This window comes from Pleurodeles waltl, chromosome 11 (genome assembly GCF_031143425.1).
Source record: "Pleurodeles waltl isolate 20211129_DDA chromosome 11, aPleWal1.hap1.20221129, whole genome shotgun sequence".
NCBI classification, from domain to species: domain Eukaryota; kingdom Metazoa; phylum Chordata; class Amphibia; order Caudata; family Salamandridae; genus Pleurodeles; species Pleurodeles waltl.
In genome coordinates, this window is record NC_090450.1 from 477,782,794 (window position 1) to 477,801,191 (window position 18,398).

Below are 18,398 nucleotides of genomic sequence, written 5' to 3' on the forward strand. Positions count from 1 at the left end.
TATGACAATCTAAGGCACACAGATTTGGTGGTAATCGTAAGGCATCTTGGTGAAATACCAGCGTGTGATTAGAAGCGCTCATATGATCAGGTTTCAACTTGAACAGTTTACACAGTACACTATAGGATTTTAGGATTGGATGAAACTGGTCACTTGCAGACACAGAAAGCTGCTGTTGAAAAGTGAGGAGTCGACACTGCATGTTGTCATGTACAACCTCCTCAGGATGCGACTGGGATCGTTGGTCTAATAGCACCACCAAACAGCTACCCTTAGCAAAACGAAATGATTAATGGGAGATTCGCTCCCTATTTTTTTTAAATTAATATTATTATTTTTTTTAAGATTGTCTGCGGGTTTTTTGCAATGTCTGTCACACAAAGTTGTATTTGTAAAATTATAATCTGAAGGTGACAGTCACGCAGGTCTTGTAGTGCTGCTTCTTCCCCCCCTCCTCTACCCCCCCCCTCCCCCCTCCCACTTTCAGCCATGGTGGCAGTGCTTCTTTAGCTGTGCAACATGTTAAGAAAATATTGACAAACTCAATAGGTTATGCATAGGTGACCCCTACTGGCTTTGCCAATGCTTGTTTATACAAGGTTTGTAGAGTAAAAACTTGCTCTTGATTTGAGGTTGACTACATTTATTCCTGGACCTCCTGTTTGAGTGCCAATTTTGAGAGGCACGTACCAGTGCAGATTCCACGTTACATGGACTACTCGACATTTTTTGCTAACGTTACTCTTTAAGTGCATCTTCCAGATCAGAAGGTTAAAATCAGCAAGCCTTTAACATATTTTTTTAGTTAAATTGTTTCTTTGGCTTTTGCTGGCAACATCTGCTAAGATGTTTAGGAAACTGAAGTGTGGTTTTATGCAAATAGAAGCATTGATGGTTGCACTGGAGAGTCCAGCAGGCACATGATTAATAACCAAGTTTAAATTAATTCCTCACTCCTAACTGTTGGTACTCTGATAGTCTGTGACGTTTGCGTTCCAAATTTACGTTACAGCTAGAACAATTTTATTTCAGCTGTGTTGCCTGACGTGCTCGGAAGTTTGTTTAGTTGGTGTACAGATAGCTATGATGAACTCTTACACTCTAGGTTAAGACGAGACAGTAAGAAAATGTAAAAGTAAATATGTTGGCATTAATAGTTGTGAGAATGTACTGGCCGTTACCGTTCTTATTTTATGCACTGATTTTGACCGTGGTAGAAAAGCACACTATCAGTTATGATGCCAGCTTCTCTTGCATGGTTATGGTTTTCATTTTTTCTTTTTAAATGTTTTTAGTTTGCAAACTTGTAGGTCTTGTTTTCTCTTCAACTATTCCCCTGAAAGTCACTCAATTTACATTGGTCTGCCTTGCAATATTTGCTAAAATATTTCTAGTGTAAAGAAATATTAGTTGTATAGGATAAAGACAGTTTGTGAAAATAACTGATCACATTTGGGACAGCATAGATTAATTTTCAGGATTTGGAGGCAGATAAGAACCGTCAAGAATATGCTTGAAAATATATGAAGTCATGGAAGAATACAAGGCAATATTTGGTATTGGTTAGGTTTATGAAGAATGTTCATTTCGAGGTGATTTTGCAAATGATTGAACGAAATATGGTACAGGTCATTAAAGGGAACGTGGTGCGTTTACACAAGTAAACGAAAGGTGTAGTACCGTTAGGAATATGGAGACAAATACTTCTTAAGGGGAAGACCCTCAAACGGGGATCAAAGTTACCTACGTAACCAAATGAGATGGAGTACAATTCTTCTGTTGGCATATGAGAGCACACGATATGAGTATGCAGCATTGATCCCTCAAGTTCTGTTTTTACATTAAAGGTGAGATTTTTTTAAGTAGGCAAATGATGTGAAGTAGGAAGCGATAGTGAATGTGGATTACATTTTTTAACTTTTGCGAAATGTAAATTGGTCCAAGTTTGAATGTTTTCTTGTTGAGCATTACTGCGTCTTAAGGAAAATAAAGGGATTTAATTTAAATATTAGCTGGCGAGAATGCAAGCATGAAGTTCCCTCTTGGCTATATCAGGAAAGCAACAAATATCTGGATGGGTGATATTGACCATGGAAAAAGCTAAAAGGGAAGCAAGAGGGAGACGAAGTCAAGGTGGAAGGAATTGGAATATGGAATCTTAAGTAAAATAGAGGATTTTGTTAAACTAGAATGTTCTTAACTGTGTCCCTGAGATGTATTTTGTCATCGCTCAAAGTTATTGTCATACTCATTAACATTCACAGACCTAGTCTAACTTTTTTCCATCTTCTAGCAGCGACGTTTGGAACTGCCTCTATGAGCATGCCTGCAGGATTCGGAGCTCCTACTGCATATAATCTTCCTACCAGTTTTAGTGGCACTTTTCATCAGCCAGCATTTCCTGCCCAAGCATCTTTCCCTCAGCAGGCTGCCTTTTCCCAACAACAGAATGGTAATCTAATACATGCAGGTAGTGTTTGCAAATATACAAGAATTGTATTTTTTCTTGAAGATCTATTTTTACTGTGCATTCATATGAAGACTCTTACTGAGAAATGTATACTTGATTTGCACGTAGCCATGTGTGCCTTTATTGTATCGTAACAAACCCTCTTACCATATATTTTGTTTAATATTAATTATCGCTGACAAAGGAAATTAGGCAGTTACATGTTTAAGTGCTTACAGAATGATTGCTGAGATTTAAAAGAAGACAATTTACAGATGTTTCTTTAACTAATAGATGAAATTCGTTTTTTAGGGGACCAACGTATTAATCGTTTTAGTCACCTTGGTGATTTTAATTTATATATGTTGAGTATAATAAAAACTTCGTTATTAAATGTACCACACAACAGGAATGTGCTCTATATGTTAACATGATCAAAGCATGGTGTTACTTAAAAGTGAAGTTAAAGGTTGGCATATTATGGCAACAAATTGGCCCTGCTAATAACTGTATTGCCCTGGCCTCTAACACAAACATCGCAAAACCTACCTGCATCACCCTATTACTGTGCTTTTTCTTTTTTTAACAGTTCTTTATTCATTTTAAACAAATCTAGTATATAAAATATCACATCAGTTTCACAATATTACAAATCATCATTTTCATTATCTTTTTATTTTGTTACTCATTCCATGTCAGTTTCACCTACACTTGAGCATTATTTCTTCACTCTTACACGTGTTCCCTACTGTGCCATTCAAGGACTATGACTTTGCATATCCCTATCTCGACAGATATATAATAGCTATAGGAAGATTTGCTGATCAACAGGTTTTATGCCTGTTCAGGCTGTGCTATACATGCTTTTCTTTTATCCTTCTAAGCAATTAAACCAGACTATGCCTACATGTTATATGTGCCCCTTACTCTCTTTTATCTAGGGTATTGGCGTTAGGTCTTGTGGTGGTGATTCCTCCCAGGGAGGTAGTGTTCTCTGATATTGGGACACCAATGTACTTCCCTGTTTGCAAACCTTGTACTTGTGTTATCACTTGCAAGTTGTTTTGTTTGAAATTCCTTCCTCTTCTAGCCACGTTACTAGTGGTGTGGTTAGTGGGCTCTATTATTATTGATTTGTTTGGGATCAGTCTGTATTATCTACTTCAGTCGTACATTTATTACGTCTTGGTTCAACAGTTCAAGTAAGTCAAGCTAAGGCATGCAGTGCCTGCACATATTCATTGGGATTGGGAACAAATCTACACAACTTCTGTCAAGGTTTCCCATTTGATCATTTACACTGTAGATTACCTGTTCATACCTGGCTGTTTTGTACATGACTTGCATCCACATCTGTAGATGAGGGCTAATGGGGAATCTCCACAGTCTTAAGTACACAGAACTTAGCTGTCCCTTGAGTGGCTGCGAACCATCTAATCATCTGGTGTGTGACTTTGAGGTAGTCCATACTGTTGTGTAGGTGAGCCAACTAGTATGTTAATGGACTCATATGTTCTAAGACCTCGTTTATGGAGTTCCATACGTCCTTTCAGTAATGATCTAAAGCTGGGCACTTTCAGAGGATATGTACACTATCGCTCCCAGGGAGTACCTGGTAATAGCCCTGTGTTGTGGAGACTCTTGGGAATCCAGTGCATCTATGTATTTTGTAATAACTAAATTTTAGGTGGGCTTCCTGCATTGTGTATCATATAGTAGTTCCTTCCCTTCTAGAGTACAATCTGTGTTCTATAGTTGGGCTGATCTGTCAACTAGTTCTTCAATTATCTTAATGTAGAGTAAGAAAAAGAACTGTGAATAAGAGCGTTGTTTAGGCTTGACACTGCCCCATTGAATGTTCTGCATGAGCGAAAACACTTCAATATTGTGGGTTTATTTAGTTCTGTAAATATTTGTGTAGGTACTTTGAGTCAATTGTAGAGCCCTTGAAAGTCCCAGCATAGGCATCCTAGGTGCCAAAATTGGTCTCAGGCTTCAGAAAAGGTTTGCCTTCCATCTTTAATAAGGCAATCGATTCTTCAATTGCCTTTGTCAACAAGATGTTTCCGAATGGGTTCATTGCCTCCTGCAGATATTTTGTGTTTGCCCCCCCAGTAGGGCCCCTTTATAAAGGGCACAGTCTTCCCCCTTTTTCACTTGTCTGTATTGCCAAGTATGAACTGTCTCTTGTAGGAATTGGTTGGATGCCTCTTGGCTTCGTTTGTTTCACATACATAATGGGTTGTATCTTTATATTCCACCAGCTAGTTAGTATTGTTCAACATGTGTTAACCGTAGGCTGTGGCATGAAGCTTACTCATTTTCAGACGTGGTGGTCTTCCTGTCCAGATGAATGTCTTCATTACCTTGGTAAGTTCACATATCACATGGACAGGTAGACTTATTGCAAGCATCACAAATATGTAATTAGTGCTGGTATTGCATTCAGTTCATACATTTGTATTGTGCCCCACAAGGACAGGGAAAGTGCAGACCGTCTTTGTAGATCTGCCTTTATTGTTGAAATTAGTGGGTCCATGTTATCCCCAACCGTGTAGGCTTACCACATTTTTTTTATAGTGATTCCTCAAATATTTCAGGTTGATTTGTTTCTATTCAAAGGGCTCCGTTGGTGATTCTTCCGTAAATTGCGTTAAAGGCAGAGTCTCGCATTTACCCCTGTTAGTTTTGTACCCAAAGAATAGGGAGAATCTGGTGAACATATAAATTAAGTGTGGGGTGAGGTGTGGGGTGGACCTTTGGGGGTTTTGAGAGCATGACTAGTATGTCATCTGCATATAGGAGTTATTGTGGTGACTTCCCGGAATATTTAGGACCTTCCATTATGTACAATAACTTACGGAAATATGAACCCTAAAGACTGGTCCCACAATGACAAGTGTATACGGCATCCACAGTACTTTAGACACCCACAAGTTTACAGTAATACGTCTGCATATTCTGCTGGGGCTCTGGGTTGGTTTCCTGGAAATCAGTTACCACCTGGGCACTGTTCTTAGTGTAAGTACATGTGTCTGTTAGATGCACCTGGCTGTTAGTCAACTATACACTCCTTCAACCCTACAAAACAAAAATTGCACCTGCACTCAGTTACCACTCCTTCCCCCAACTCCATTCAAGGTCAGATGATCCAAACCATGAATGCCCTCAATATAATTTCCCCAAATGTGAATGGGTTGATTCATCAACTAAATGCAAGAAAATCCTAACGTGTCTCCACACATTACACCCTGACATAACGCTCATATAGGACCGGCAGCTATCACAGGAGGAAAGCCAAAAAATGCACAGGGACTGGGTGGGCAATGAATGCCAAGCCATCATACAAACATTCGAACAAACCAATAGGGTGGCAGCAACAGAGTCAGCTGGAAAGCCATATCGTTTACGGGAAGTTGCTATTCTCATAAGAAAGGGTCTGCCCATCAAATAACAGAACATGGCAAGACATTGTGGACCATAACATCATTCTTCACATGAGAGTGAAGAAACATTCCGTGCTGACAGAGCCAATGTATGGACACTTAGAACACAGGAGGGACTCCTTTAAAGATATGCCATGAATTTTGCTTCAGTACCAAGCCATCATAAAAGCCACCATACAAACCAATAGGGTGTCAGCAACATAGTCAGCTGGAAAGCCATATCGTGTAGGGGAAGTTGCTATTCTCATAAAGGGTCTGCCCATTAAATAGCCATTCACCGCCCCACTATCAGAGTTGATGGCTGACTAACTGAAACCCTGGAGGAAGGCTAGTAGTAGAAATATTAGCAATTGATCATGTAGATTACGTTTTCAATATTCCAGTTCATGTGTGTACTTTTCTCGTAAAGGTTTCTCAATGCCTATTTCAACCTCTTTTGTGGTTATTGTAAATGGAGAGATCTGTGTGCTGTTTGTTCTCAGGGTTGACTCATCATAAATACTTGAGAGGGCTAATGTGCTTGCTGCAATGCTAGCTGTGGAACATGACAGTCACAGCTTTGTGTTTTACAGATAGCTCAGTGCTTCTGTCGCAGAAATTCGGGAGTGACCTGTAGGTCTAAATGTTGAATTCAGATGTAACTGACATGCTAGCAGCGCGTGCATATTTCTTATATGTGAAGCTCAGTATAATCAGACACTTGTGTCCAAATTGCAATGTAACTCTTGATTGTTGGGAAATCGGAAGCTCACCTTCCACTCCCCCCCAAATCTTACTGACCAAGCTACAACCCTTGTTCCACCTAATCATAGTGATGCCCTTTGCAGACTTGTTTTTTTTAAATGTGCCTTTACTATTTCTAGTGTTTTACTCGCCAGTCACTGCCACAGATTTGCACTGTAGCAATTTCCCAACGTAGCAATGACGACTTTATGTAGCCAAGAAGTGTGGAAGGGAGAGGGTACCGTATTTGTTATAAAGCTTGTGATCTGCAGATTGCCCAGAGGCTACTGCAGCAGGAACTCTGCATACTCAGCTCTCTTAACTGTATTATTGGTGTGATTCTGCAAAGGAGGCTCAGGGAGTTAAACCAATGTTTGCACAGGTGAGTATCCAACAGTGTGTCTCACACAGGGATTTTTGGGCTCTTCAGGGTAACACTGCTATTCGGAAAATAGCATTGCAGCAATCTGTGATCATTTGACAGCAAATTTAGATGTATATGGGGCATAAGGTGCAACAAGCATTGTGAAGGTTCTCCTTGTTTCTTGGTAGTGCATTTGTTACGCTTTATGAGACCTAAAGCGATATAGTCCATAGTTTGGTTGCATTATTTACATAGCATTCTATAACACTGGTGAGGTTGTCAAATGCTCCTATTTGCATCTGGTTCCTGAGCACCCTTTGATGCCCATTGTTTAAGCGACTTACATATGAGGTGCCTAAGGTTTGAGGACACGTGAGTACACAGTGCTCAGTGTCGCTACACAATAACATAGGTGTTGCAGAGACAAACCTCGAAAAATCATAAAAATGTTACTAGACCTGCAGGTTGAGTAGCTTGAATAATCTACTCGATCTAACTGTAATGTACTTGACCCCGAAACGGGTTTCAAATTGTGTGATCCTAGGCAAATATTATATTTTACAATCACCTTTTTCTTCATTCTTACATATGAGTGTACCTTCCAATATGTGGGTTCAGCATTTTTGCTGTAAAAAAAAAAAATAAAAAAATAATAATCTTTTGTTCGTTTAAATACACTAAACTTTGCTCCATTTATAATAAATCTAGCCCACATATAGGGTACACATGATCCATGCATGACTTGCCTTCTACTTTACTAATAGCTTTGCCATCAGGCAGGAGTGTTTCTCAGTTTGTTTAAACACTCACTTTTAATAAATATATCACTAAGGCATGATGTGGTAGAGCACTGTCATTTACAGACAGTAAATTTCCAAGAAATGTCCAAAACACTTTCCACTAACTTGCAGCTTTACTGATAAATGTATATTGTGTATTACCAATAATCTGTGAAAATTGGGTTTCAGAAAACATTTATCATTTGCACATCACTAAGCAAAGTGTTCTGACTTTTTTCATTCTACTAAAATATTTTATTCATCACACAGAAGTAGAAAAAATGGTCTTTTGCAGCTACTGAAGTATATTTTGAAATGTTTGTAAAGTTGACTTAGCTATAGAAATCTGTGTTAGAGCCTTTCATTTCACATAGGTCAGACAGCTTACCTTACAAAATCCTGGAACTCTGCAGTCACAAGGAAAAGTATTTGTATTGCAAGAAGACAATGACTTTTGACCTCTGTCTGTGAACAGAGAGCAGATGTGACAAGAATAAGATGTAAAGACATCATAATTGCTAACTCAGTTTCTGACGGAATAAAACACCTGTTCTTTGTCCACTTGCCCGAAGGGTCAAGTGGAATATAAAAAAATAGCTTGACCTCATAAAATAGAACTCGCCATAGGGAGTGGTCCGAGTAGATTTTTCGAGCCCTGAGAGAGCGTGAGAAGAAATGAGTCACATATGCAGGTACCTGCTGTCTTTTGGGGTAGGCAGTACTATACTTATTTTATGACATCTACCCAAGAGCAAAAAGGAAGCAGCCCACTGCAGGTACTAATGTTAAACTACCAATACATACATATAGAAATACAGAGGAGACCCAGTGACGTGACACATTAAAGGCACTACTAAACCACTATGATTCATTGCATGGAGTTTAGGAGGAGCAATATAGAAGTCTACAAACAGCATTGGCAAACCACCACAGTACAATTTCATTTAGAGTAGGAAGTTTACAAAATATACAGAGGCGACATCACTCACTGACCAGGGGCAGCAACACAGATGTGAATACTTCTTCCTTGCACAGCTGTGAGTACACACCCTCCAGCCCATGTAAGTCACTAAGAGAACAGATGAGGTTCATTGACACCCGAGAGGTACTACAGCCCCCAGCTCTGATGTCCCTTGGTGTGCTGGCATCAGCCGTTTCACTTCCGGTTTCTACTCTCCGTGAAAAACACATTCACAATGGAGGTGGACTCCTTGCGTAAACCAATCACCTCCCTTCATAGGGAAATACGAGGAAGGTACGAGTCTTCACTGGCGGCTTACACTGACATATTGAAAACTAGTTTAAAAAAAAACCCATAAAACTAGCAGTATTTTGAGTAAGGATGTAAAACATAAAACCAGCAATATTTTGAGTAAGGATGTGGCTTAACATCCAGAGCTGCTGACTTTAGACCTGGGCATCCGGGTTCTCGTCATGCCTTAAAAAAAAAAAACTAAAAAAAATGAAATTCATTGCAATTGAAACAATGAAATGGAAACAAAATGATAAATTCAGAATGCCTGCAAATGAACTCCCATTGGATGAACACCGAATGAACGTGTAGTAGAAGTAAAATGGCACATACAAGCTGAGGCAGGAAACAATTAAAAAGAGTCCCCCTCCACCTCCTGAACAACTGATAAACACTGAAAGTGTAAAGAAATTGGTCAGTGCTCCTCAGCCAAGAACGAAGTGATGTATGTGCTGTGCGAACCAGTTAGAAGGCAGCAAAGAAGAGCGTCGCTGCAGTGATCCTATGGTAAGCTGCAGACGGAATCAAAGCCCATTTACTGAATACAGCAGGTCTTGAAGATAGCACATGCTCACTGCCTTGGCTGGGCCTAAGAAGGATATCAAAAACAAATCTTGGCCAAATTTATAAGTATATAATGTGGCAACCAAGTCGTTTGCCCTGGAGTGTGCCGTGGCCATCACATATCCATATTTATTTTTTGGAAAAGGATGTGATTTGGAAATTCTTGTAGAAGAATAAGGTGACCCCATTGTGTTTTGTGTGGGATGAGGAGCAGATATCTACAGGGTGCTGCTTATGGTGGAGGTAGGACTCGTCTTGTAATTTCAGATGTGTTTTTTGCTGGGCAATATCATCAAACGATCTCTCCTTTATAGAGCTCCAAACCTTAACCTTCTTGTTAACTGAGTTCAGCCCTTTTACATTTAAGGAAACAATCTGTACCATTTGCAGCTAGAGTGCAGGGTCACAGAGGGCAAATCCAAGCAGACTTCTCAATCCTCTCACTCATTATCCCCAGGGTAGTACCCAGAGGACCCAACCAACACATGCTGATGGCAGAACAAGATATATAGGCCGCCGTTCCCTCCCATCTCCAACAGAGTAGGTTTCTCTAATATAAGATGCCTTAGGCATAAGGAATAACCCCTTAATAAATCGATCCCATACCCCCAGAGAGCCTCCTGGTGACATGCACTCAAGTCTGCCTCCTTCATACTGGAACAGCTGGACCTAAAAGGAAGAAACATGTAGGACCCACCTGTGAACCAAAATGTAGCAAAGTAAATAAAGCATTGTCATGTGTTCACGATTGAAGAGGCAGCCAAAAATGGTAGGGTGCACCAACCAATTGTTATCAATGCAAGGCCCCAGACGTGTACAAATGTTACTGGGATAAGCCATCATCAGTGCCGGGAGTTGTTGAAGTGGATCTTGGGTCATGTCTTCCCATTTTCACCTAGCTTGGAGTACTAGCCTGCCTGTTCCACTCCAGCAGTACAGTTAGCCTGCTCTAGATCTGTGCCAGGGGACTCAAGCTATACATCACTGATGAGGAGAAAATAGGCCGAAAACAGTCCAGCATTACCTGTGTACATATCTGGAGATGACTTGATCTGCAGTTGGAGCCCAACTGTTCTTGTTGGAACAAAACGTTTTGCATGTAGGTAGTCTTTGTCTAAAGTGTCAGTTTGGGCAAAAATGATGTAACAGATTGCTGCTCCGAGTAATGACCAATGCCTCTGAATAATTCAAGCATTCCTTCATCACTTTGTTTAAGAATCGTTTTCCTAAGGTCAGAAGAGCACTTTTCCTCCTTCACTGCCCCAAAAGATCTGGCACTTAGTTGTTTAACAGATGAACCTCTACGCCACTACCTTTCAGCCACCCGACTGTATTTTACTAGATACTGAGCTCACTTGAAGGTTTATGGGTTGACTTTAAGACAACATTCGCTGTAGAATAATCTGCAGGTAATACACCTTTTCTGTGTGGTCACCCCATTTTTAAAAAAAAATCTTTTATTGGACCCTGTTCTTGCGGATTATAGACTTCTGTACACTTTATATTGCTAACAAGTAGTAAAATGCCTATGCTCCCCCTTTAACATGGTTGAATTGGCATACTCTTAATTGTCATATTTAACTTGGATATAAATCCTAAAGTATATGTTAGAAAACGTACTCAGATGCTGGAAGTTAAATGCTACTAGTAGACTACTGTGCGATCTACTATAGTGGCAGTGCAAACAATGACTTCAGGCCTACCATTGTCACCCGACTTTAGCAATGCAAAACATGCACTGTGACCTGACATAGTAAAACCTTTCATACAGGTAAAAACCTTACATTTAAATATTTAGTCACCCCCATATAAATATAAACATAGAAATTATAAGCTAGCGTGTCCTTACAGTGACCTGCCACTGAAATATATTTTTACTGTTGGAAGCCTGGCTGTCCAAAAGGGAAACACTAGGAAACAATATTAAATCTGAATACAGAATCTGGAAGATTTTTTGTGAGCCGTACCCCTGCACGCCCGTAGGCGGTGTTGATCGGCTCCTCATGCATTGTCGGCGCCAGAAGTGATGCCGCTATATCCATATGGGTGCCACCCAGGCACTGTGCTGTCAATTCTTTTCGTCTCCTCCTGGTATGATAGGATGTCATCTAAGAAGACAGGATTCAAGCCCTTCGTAGCCGGTCATCTGCCAATGTCAGTGACAGCTTAGTGTTCTGTGAAGCCATGCACCTCATATTTGGGTAGCCCAACCTCTCTGACACATCTTCAGGTCCCATGGGGTCTCAGGGGCCTCATCTGGTTCTGCGCCAGTGGCTCCATTGTTCCCCAGATATCCATTCCTGGATCTAGACTGGTGCCAGTCATAACATCTCGACATTCCCTGGCCCCCATGTTGATGCTCCTGGCGCCAACCAGCAGCTCCATCCCCATTGTGATCCCCACTCCAACACAGACCCTTGCAGGAACCTTGCTCTTACATCAGAGCCTTGCCCTGTTTCCTTGGGTTAGGCCTCAGAGAGGAATGGGATGGGGTCGTAGGACCCTGCAGAATACCAGCTCTTTTGGAGACAACCCAAATATGGACTGGTGTGAGGAACTGGGTGAAGCCAGTGGACTGCGTACTTGTCAAGATACTGGTATGCTTTCTCCCCCTACTGTGGCTACGGAGGAGGGAGACACATTGCAATGGTGGTGCAGAGGGCGGCTGATGTCCTTGACCTTCAGTTGCCCTCTGTGGCAGTCAAGACTAACATTTTGACAGAGGTGTTGCAACCGGTAGTTTCATTGTTTGAATCCCTACTCCAATAAATGACGCCCTCGCTGACGTCCATTTGGGGACTTGGTTCAAACCCAACACGGGGGCTCCTGTGAAAAGGATGACAGGCTGCTGCCACTGCCCCGCCCCAGGGGACTCAAACTTGCTCACCAAAAACCCTTCCCCGAAGAGCTTGGTGGTCCAAGCCTCGACATCCCAAGGCGCATTATAGAAAGAATACATAAATAAACTACCTTCAAATACTGCAACACTTGAAAATCTGTGTTTATACCAATACAGATCTAAATCTCAATATATTATCTTCCTTTCACATGACTCGTCCCAAACCTCATTTTAATACTGTGATTTCCCCTAATCCCTCCTACAGACTCTCCCGTCCTCCATCTCTTCTTTTCCCATCCTAAACCTCATCTTACTCCGATCTCCCAAATAACACCTCTAGATTCTTCCATCTTCTATCCCTCCATTATTCTATTTAATCCAACTTACAAACGTGCATGTCCACCGCTCAAATTAACTATTTCCCTATACTAATCCACCACTAATCCTCTTGGGTTCTGTAGTAGCGTGCTACTCACCGAAAAGTGCTTTGCGCATCGTCAGGGGTAGTAAGAGCTATATAAATACAATTGCAATCCCCTACCGCCTCCCCGGATAGGGAATCCAAGTGTCTGGCCTCTTTGGCAAGAAGTTATTTTCTAACGCCAGCCTTGCATTGCGGACTGTGAACACTGCATGCCTTTTTGGGCTGTTAATTTCACACTCTGAGGGACTCAGTTGCGCTAGTGCTGCCACAGTCCCAGAGGAGGCCTGGGCTACACTCTCAGGCTGTTGCCGGTGGGGGAGATGCAGCAAAGTTCACAATATGATGTGGACTCAACATGACCGACTCCCTTTACAGAGCAGTTTCATCGTTGGTGGCCTTGAGGCACCACACATGGTTGAGAATGTCTGACTTTTTGGGAAATGTCCAAACTTCCCTTATTGACATGCCCTTTGATGGCATCTGTCTCTTCGGAGACGAAGCAGATTCGGCGATAGAGCACTTTAAGGACTCTTGCTACGGCCAAGTCCTTGGGTCTCTGTGCACCCCCACGTCGTCCACAGTCTGCCTTATGTTGCTACAAAAGTGGCTTCCAGCTGTGCCAATTCCTTCCCAGCAACCAAGCTTCACATGCTCCCCAGGCATCTGCGTGGCCAAAGTACCCACTGACCTGGTGGGTCAGTCCACCACACCAGCAGCTGCAGCCTGCAAGCCTTCCTAATATGCCTCTTTAATTAACATTCAGTTGGTGGCAGGATTTGCCTTCATCTGCCCCACTGGCAGTCCATAACATCGGACAGGTGGGTGTTGCAGGATGTTTAAAAGGGTTTCTCCCTCCCCTTTGACACTAACACCCCTCCTCCCCTCTCCCCCCCACCTCCCAACCTTCTGAAGTGGGCTGTGGTTGCTACTCCCAATACTTTCTGTTTCCCAGAAAGGACAAAGACCTTCACCCTATTTTAGTTCTCGTAGCCCTCAACTTCTTCCTCAAGAAGGAGAAATTCAGAATGCTCACGTTGGCGCAGATCTTGTCTGCTCTGGACAGTTGTGTTAAACTATCAGGGTGCTTATTTCCACTTCCCCTTCCTGCCTGCCCACAGGCATTATCTGCGGTTGACAGTAAGCCACGAGCACGTTCTTTGCTGTGCTCCCCTTTGGCCTTACCAGCACCCCTTGGGTGTTCACCGAGGTGATGGCAGTGGTTGCAGCTCATTTGCGGTGATCAGGTGTGCCAATCTTTCCCTATCTCAACAACTGGCTGTTCAAGTCGTGCTCACCCCTCCCGGTTGTCTACCACCTCCAGGCTACAGCGGACCTTCTGCATTCACTGGGGCTCACTATCAATGTGCTGAAGTCACACCTGATTCCCTCACATACATGTCCTTTCATTGGAGCTGTTCTTGACACAGTGCAGTTTTAGGCATATTCTCCTGAACCGAGAGTCCAGGATATTCAGGCTGAGAAACTGAAGTTTCAGCCTGTATCATGGGTTTTGGAGGGACTGACTCAGAGTTTGCTGGTCCTCATGGCCTCCTACGTCCTGCTAGTGTCACATACCTGCTGGCATACAAAGGCTCTTCAGTGGGACCTAAAGTTCCAGTTGGGAATGTCTCCAACATGGGCCAGATCTTAAAGGGAATGTGAAAGACTTGCAGTGGTGGCTATTGAACCGTGATTGGGTCAGCAATAGACACTTCTTCCTTCCCCAACCAGATCTGACAGTAGTGACAGATGCGTCGCTCCTGGGATGGGGCCGCCATCTGGGAGAGGTGGAGATCAGAGGACTATGGTCTCCAGTGGAAACTGAATTCCACGTCAACCTGCTGGCACTCCGAGTGATCTGGCTGACATTGAAAGTCTTTTTACCCTCCATCAAGGGAAGGTTAGTGCAGGTGTTTATGGACAACACCACGGCCATGTGGTACTGACACAGATAGGGTGGTATGGGGTCATGGACCCTACGTCAAGAGGCCCTGCATCTCTGGACTCAGCTGGAACAGGGCATATCCCTGGTGGCTCGACACCTGGCAGGCTCTCTGATCGCCAGGGGAGACAAACTCAGCCATCAGTGCCTAGCAGATCCTGAATGGCATCTCCACCTGGAGATGGCGCAAGGTCTCCTTCAGCAGTGGGGAGAGCCTTGGTTAGGGCTGTTCGCCTCCACTAAGAACGTGCATTGTCATAAGTTTTGCACTCTGAATTTTCTAAGGCGGCGCTTGTCCTGAGACTCGTTTTGTCTCAAGTGGAGCTCAGGTCTTCTGTATGCCTTTCCGCCCAAACCACTGTTACCCAGAATTCTCAAAAAAATCAGGAACGACTGGGCCCAAGCTATTCTTGTGGCTCCAGACTGGGTGCAGACAGTCAGGTGTGCCAAGCTACTGAGCATGGCCATCAATCCTCCGATCAGGCTGCCCTTTTGGGAGGATCTTCTGTTGCAGCAGCAGAAGAAGGTTCTTCACCCTAATATATCTACTCTCCACCTTCTTACATGGAGATTGAGCAACGGCAGGTGACAGCTTTTGACCTTTCTCCCTAAGTCAGTCAAGTTAGCCTGGCAGCCAGGTTTCCCTCCACTAAGATGGTATACACCTGCCGTTGGAAAAACTTTGTGGCGTGGTGTCCAGAGAAACATATTGATCCTCTTTCTGAAGCCTTGCTCTTTATTCTTTCCCTTGCTCAGCAGGGCTCTACCCTGGTTTCTCTTAAGGGCTATCTGTCCACTCTTTCTGCCTTATTGCAGCTGCCTGACCAACCCTCATTGTTCAAGTTCACTATTGTACAGGCTCCTAAGGAATCTTGTTCATCTTTTACCCCCTTCACCATTTATCATGCCTCAATGATCTGATCTGATCTGAACATTTTTAATGTGTTGTCCTTCTAGCATCTCTACAGTTGTTCCCTCAGGCTTCTGACATTGAAAACAGCCTTCCTTGTGGCCATTACGTCTGTCCATAGAGTAAGTGAGCTGCAGGCATGATCACCTAAGCCACCTTACCTCTCTGTCTAACCTGAGAAACTGGTACTTTACAAAAGGGCCCCCTGTATGCTGAAAGTTGTCACCCCATTTCATGTAGACCAATCAATGACACTGCCTACTTTTTTTGCTCCTCCTTATCGCTCTAAAGAGGAAGAGCGACTCCATTGTCTGGACTCAAAAAGAGCTTTGTCGTTGTGCTTTCACCTTACACAAGTGTTCTGGGTGCAAGACTAATTCTTTGTGGGATAAGTTGGTGTGAAGGAGAGTTGAGGTGTGCAGAAGCAGATCATCTCTAAATGGGTCATGCTCTGCATTAAAATATGCTACACATTGGCCAAGAAGCAACCTCCTGAAGGCTTGCAAGCTCATTTCACCAGAACTAAAGCTGCAACCACTTTGTTAGCAGCTGGAAGTCTCTGTCGAATGAACAAGTCACTTACTTTTGCTACCTTATCCGGTAGACTATATCTAGCTGCAGATTCCTTACTGACCCACCCATCCTCTCCGCTCTGATAATGGATTTCTAGGGACAGAGCTGACTCCTTTCAGTGCCCTAGTTTTTCATACCAGTGGTCAGTGCACTTTATGACTCCGCACTCCTGGCAAGGAAAGTTGTGAAAAGTAACTGATTTCAGTGCACATGGGTGTTGCCTCTATGGGAACCACAACATCACTTCCGGCACTGCTGCCAGCACACGCAGATCCTGATTGATGTCACATATTGGCGCTCAGGGGTACTGCTCAGGAAAAATCTTCCAGATCCAGTCTGATGCCTGGGAAATTCAAAGGTAAGGAATCTGTGACTAGATATAGGGGGTCATTCTGACCCCGGCGGGCGGCAGGAGCCGCCCGCCTGGCGGGAACCGCTGAATGACCGCACCGCGTTCAAAAGACCGCGGCGGCCATTCTGGCTTTCCCGCTGGGCCGGCGGGCGACCGCCAGAAGGCCGCCCGCCAGCCCAGTGGGAAACCCCCTGCAACAATGAAGCCGGCTCCGAATGGAGCCGGCGGAGTTGTAGGGGTGCGACGGGTGCAGTGGCACCCGTCGCAATTTTCAGTGTCTGCAAAGCAGACTCTGAAAATCTTTATGGGGCCCTGTTAGGGGGCTCCTGCGCTGCCCATGCCAGTGGCATGGGCAGTGCAGGGGCCCCCAGGGGCCCCACGACACCCGTTCCTGCCATCCTGTTCCTGGCCCAGGGGTAAACCGCCAGTTCCCCTTTTCTGACCGCGGCTTTACCGCTGCGGTCAGAATGGCCCAGGAAGCACCGCCAGCCTGTTGGCGGTGCTTCCGCGGTCCCCGGCCCTGGCGGTCATGGACCGCCAGGGTCGGAATGACCCCCATAGTCTCTAACAGATAAAGCTTTTCTAAAGGTAAGCAACCTATTCTTCATAGACTGTCTTAGACAATAAGCTGTCCTAAAGAGGCAGATATGACTCCTCTGAACTCCACAGAATATTCAGGGCTGGGGCTATGGGCTTCGTTCTGGGTAGCACAGTGCAAAATCCTGCTTGACAAGTTTGTTGAACCATATTTGACACTTGAGGCACATTTGAAATGAAGCGAACAGGACGCCAATACAGTCTTGTATATCCACTGTCTGGTTGCAGGAGGACTATGCTTTTGTACTTCTTGACTTGTGTCTCTGTTTGTTTTGGATACAGTACCTTCCTTGATTTTAATGTTAGGTGTTTGGGTGTGCTAGGATTACCATTGGGGTGTGGGGGGAATAAAAAAACACACTCATACACATGCTCTCTCTCGCTCTCTCTCTTTCTCTGTCCCTCTCTCTCTCGTAAATGCCTTGACCCATTCAATTTTGGGCTTTTGCCATAAAGCAAGAATTCCCAAAACAGTAGTTGACTCAGACTAAGTTGTAAGATAAAGTCTTTGGCCGGGTTGAACCTGTTTGAAGTACCCGATTTATGCTGCATCACGGTCAGCCTCAAGTTACACCTATGGCCCCATTTACCACAACCCTTGACTAACATTGGAGCGTTGTGCTTTTTCCAAAGTTTTTACTTAAAGCATTAGAAAATCATATCTTTGGTTCCCCTAGGTGGATTTCTGTGATTTTGGTGTATTTTGGGTTCTAGTTTTACTCAATTTTTCTAATCTGTTTTACTGTTTTGCTACTGTACAAATACTTTTCATATTGCTCTAAGTTAAGCCTGTCTCCTCTGTGCCATAGCTACTAGTGTGAGAGCTCAGGTTAATTTAGTCATGTGGAGGGTTCACTCTAACAAGAGGGTGATTGTTCCTTGAAGTAGCAGTCACTTGCCTGAAATGATAGCCCATTTCTTGCACAATCTTTCTTAACATTGAGGACCTCACCATGGTTGATGGTACTGCATCGAAGGCCTTGATGTTGAGACACTCACAAACAACATTGGGTCTCTGTTCATAGAAAGGAAATCAGGATTCTATCCTGCTCTCCAGAATCAAAGAAGCGCCACCTAAGGTGCTTCAGCTAACTGTAGATTAGACAATTATTTTTTCCCTCTTTAGATGCCTCCTCACTCCAGTTTACCTCAAAGAAACAATAAAGAAAAAAGGCTCAAAAGAG

At 43.4% G+C, this 18,398-nt stretch overlaps 1 protein-coding gene across 13 annotated transcripts in view; it reads left to right on the forward strand.

The window, feature by feature from the left end:
• Window positions 1-18,398, forward strand: part of AGFG1 (ArfGAP with FG repeats 1) — a 328,958-nt gene that overhangs the window by 264,894 nt on the left and 45,666 nt on the right. For 5 of the 13 annotated variants that reach the window (XM_069213848.1, XM_069213844.1, XM_069213838.1 and 2 more), the window contains one exon: window positions 2,294-2,470. In XM_069213848.1, the coding sequence (XP_069069949.1) occupies window positions 2,294-2,470 (177 nt within the window). The remainder of the gene's footprint in view (window positions 1-2,293; window positions 2,471-18,398) is intronic. The other 8 variants (XM_069213840.1, XM_069213837.1, XM_069213843.1 and 5 more) reach the window with 3 other exon arrangements.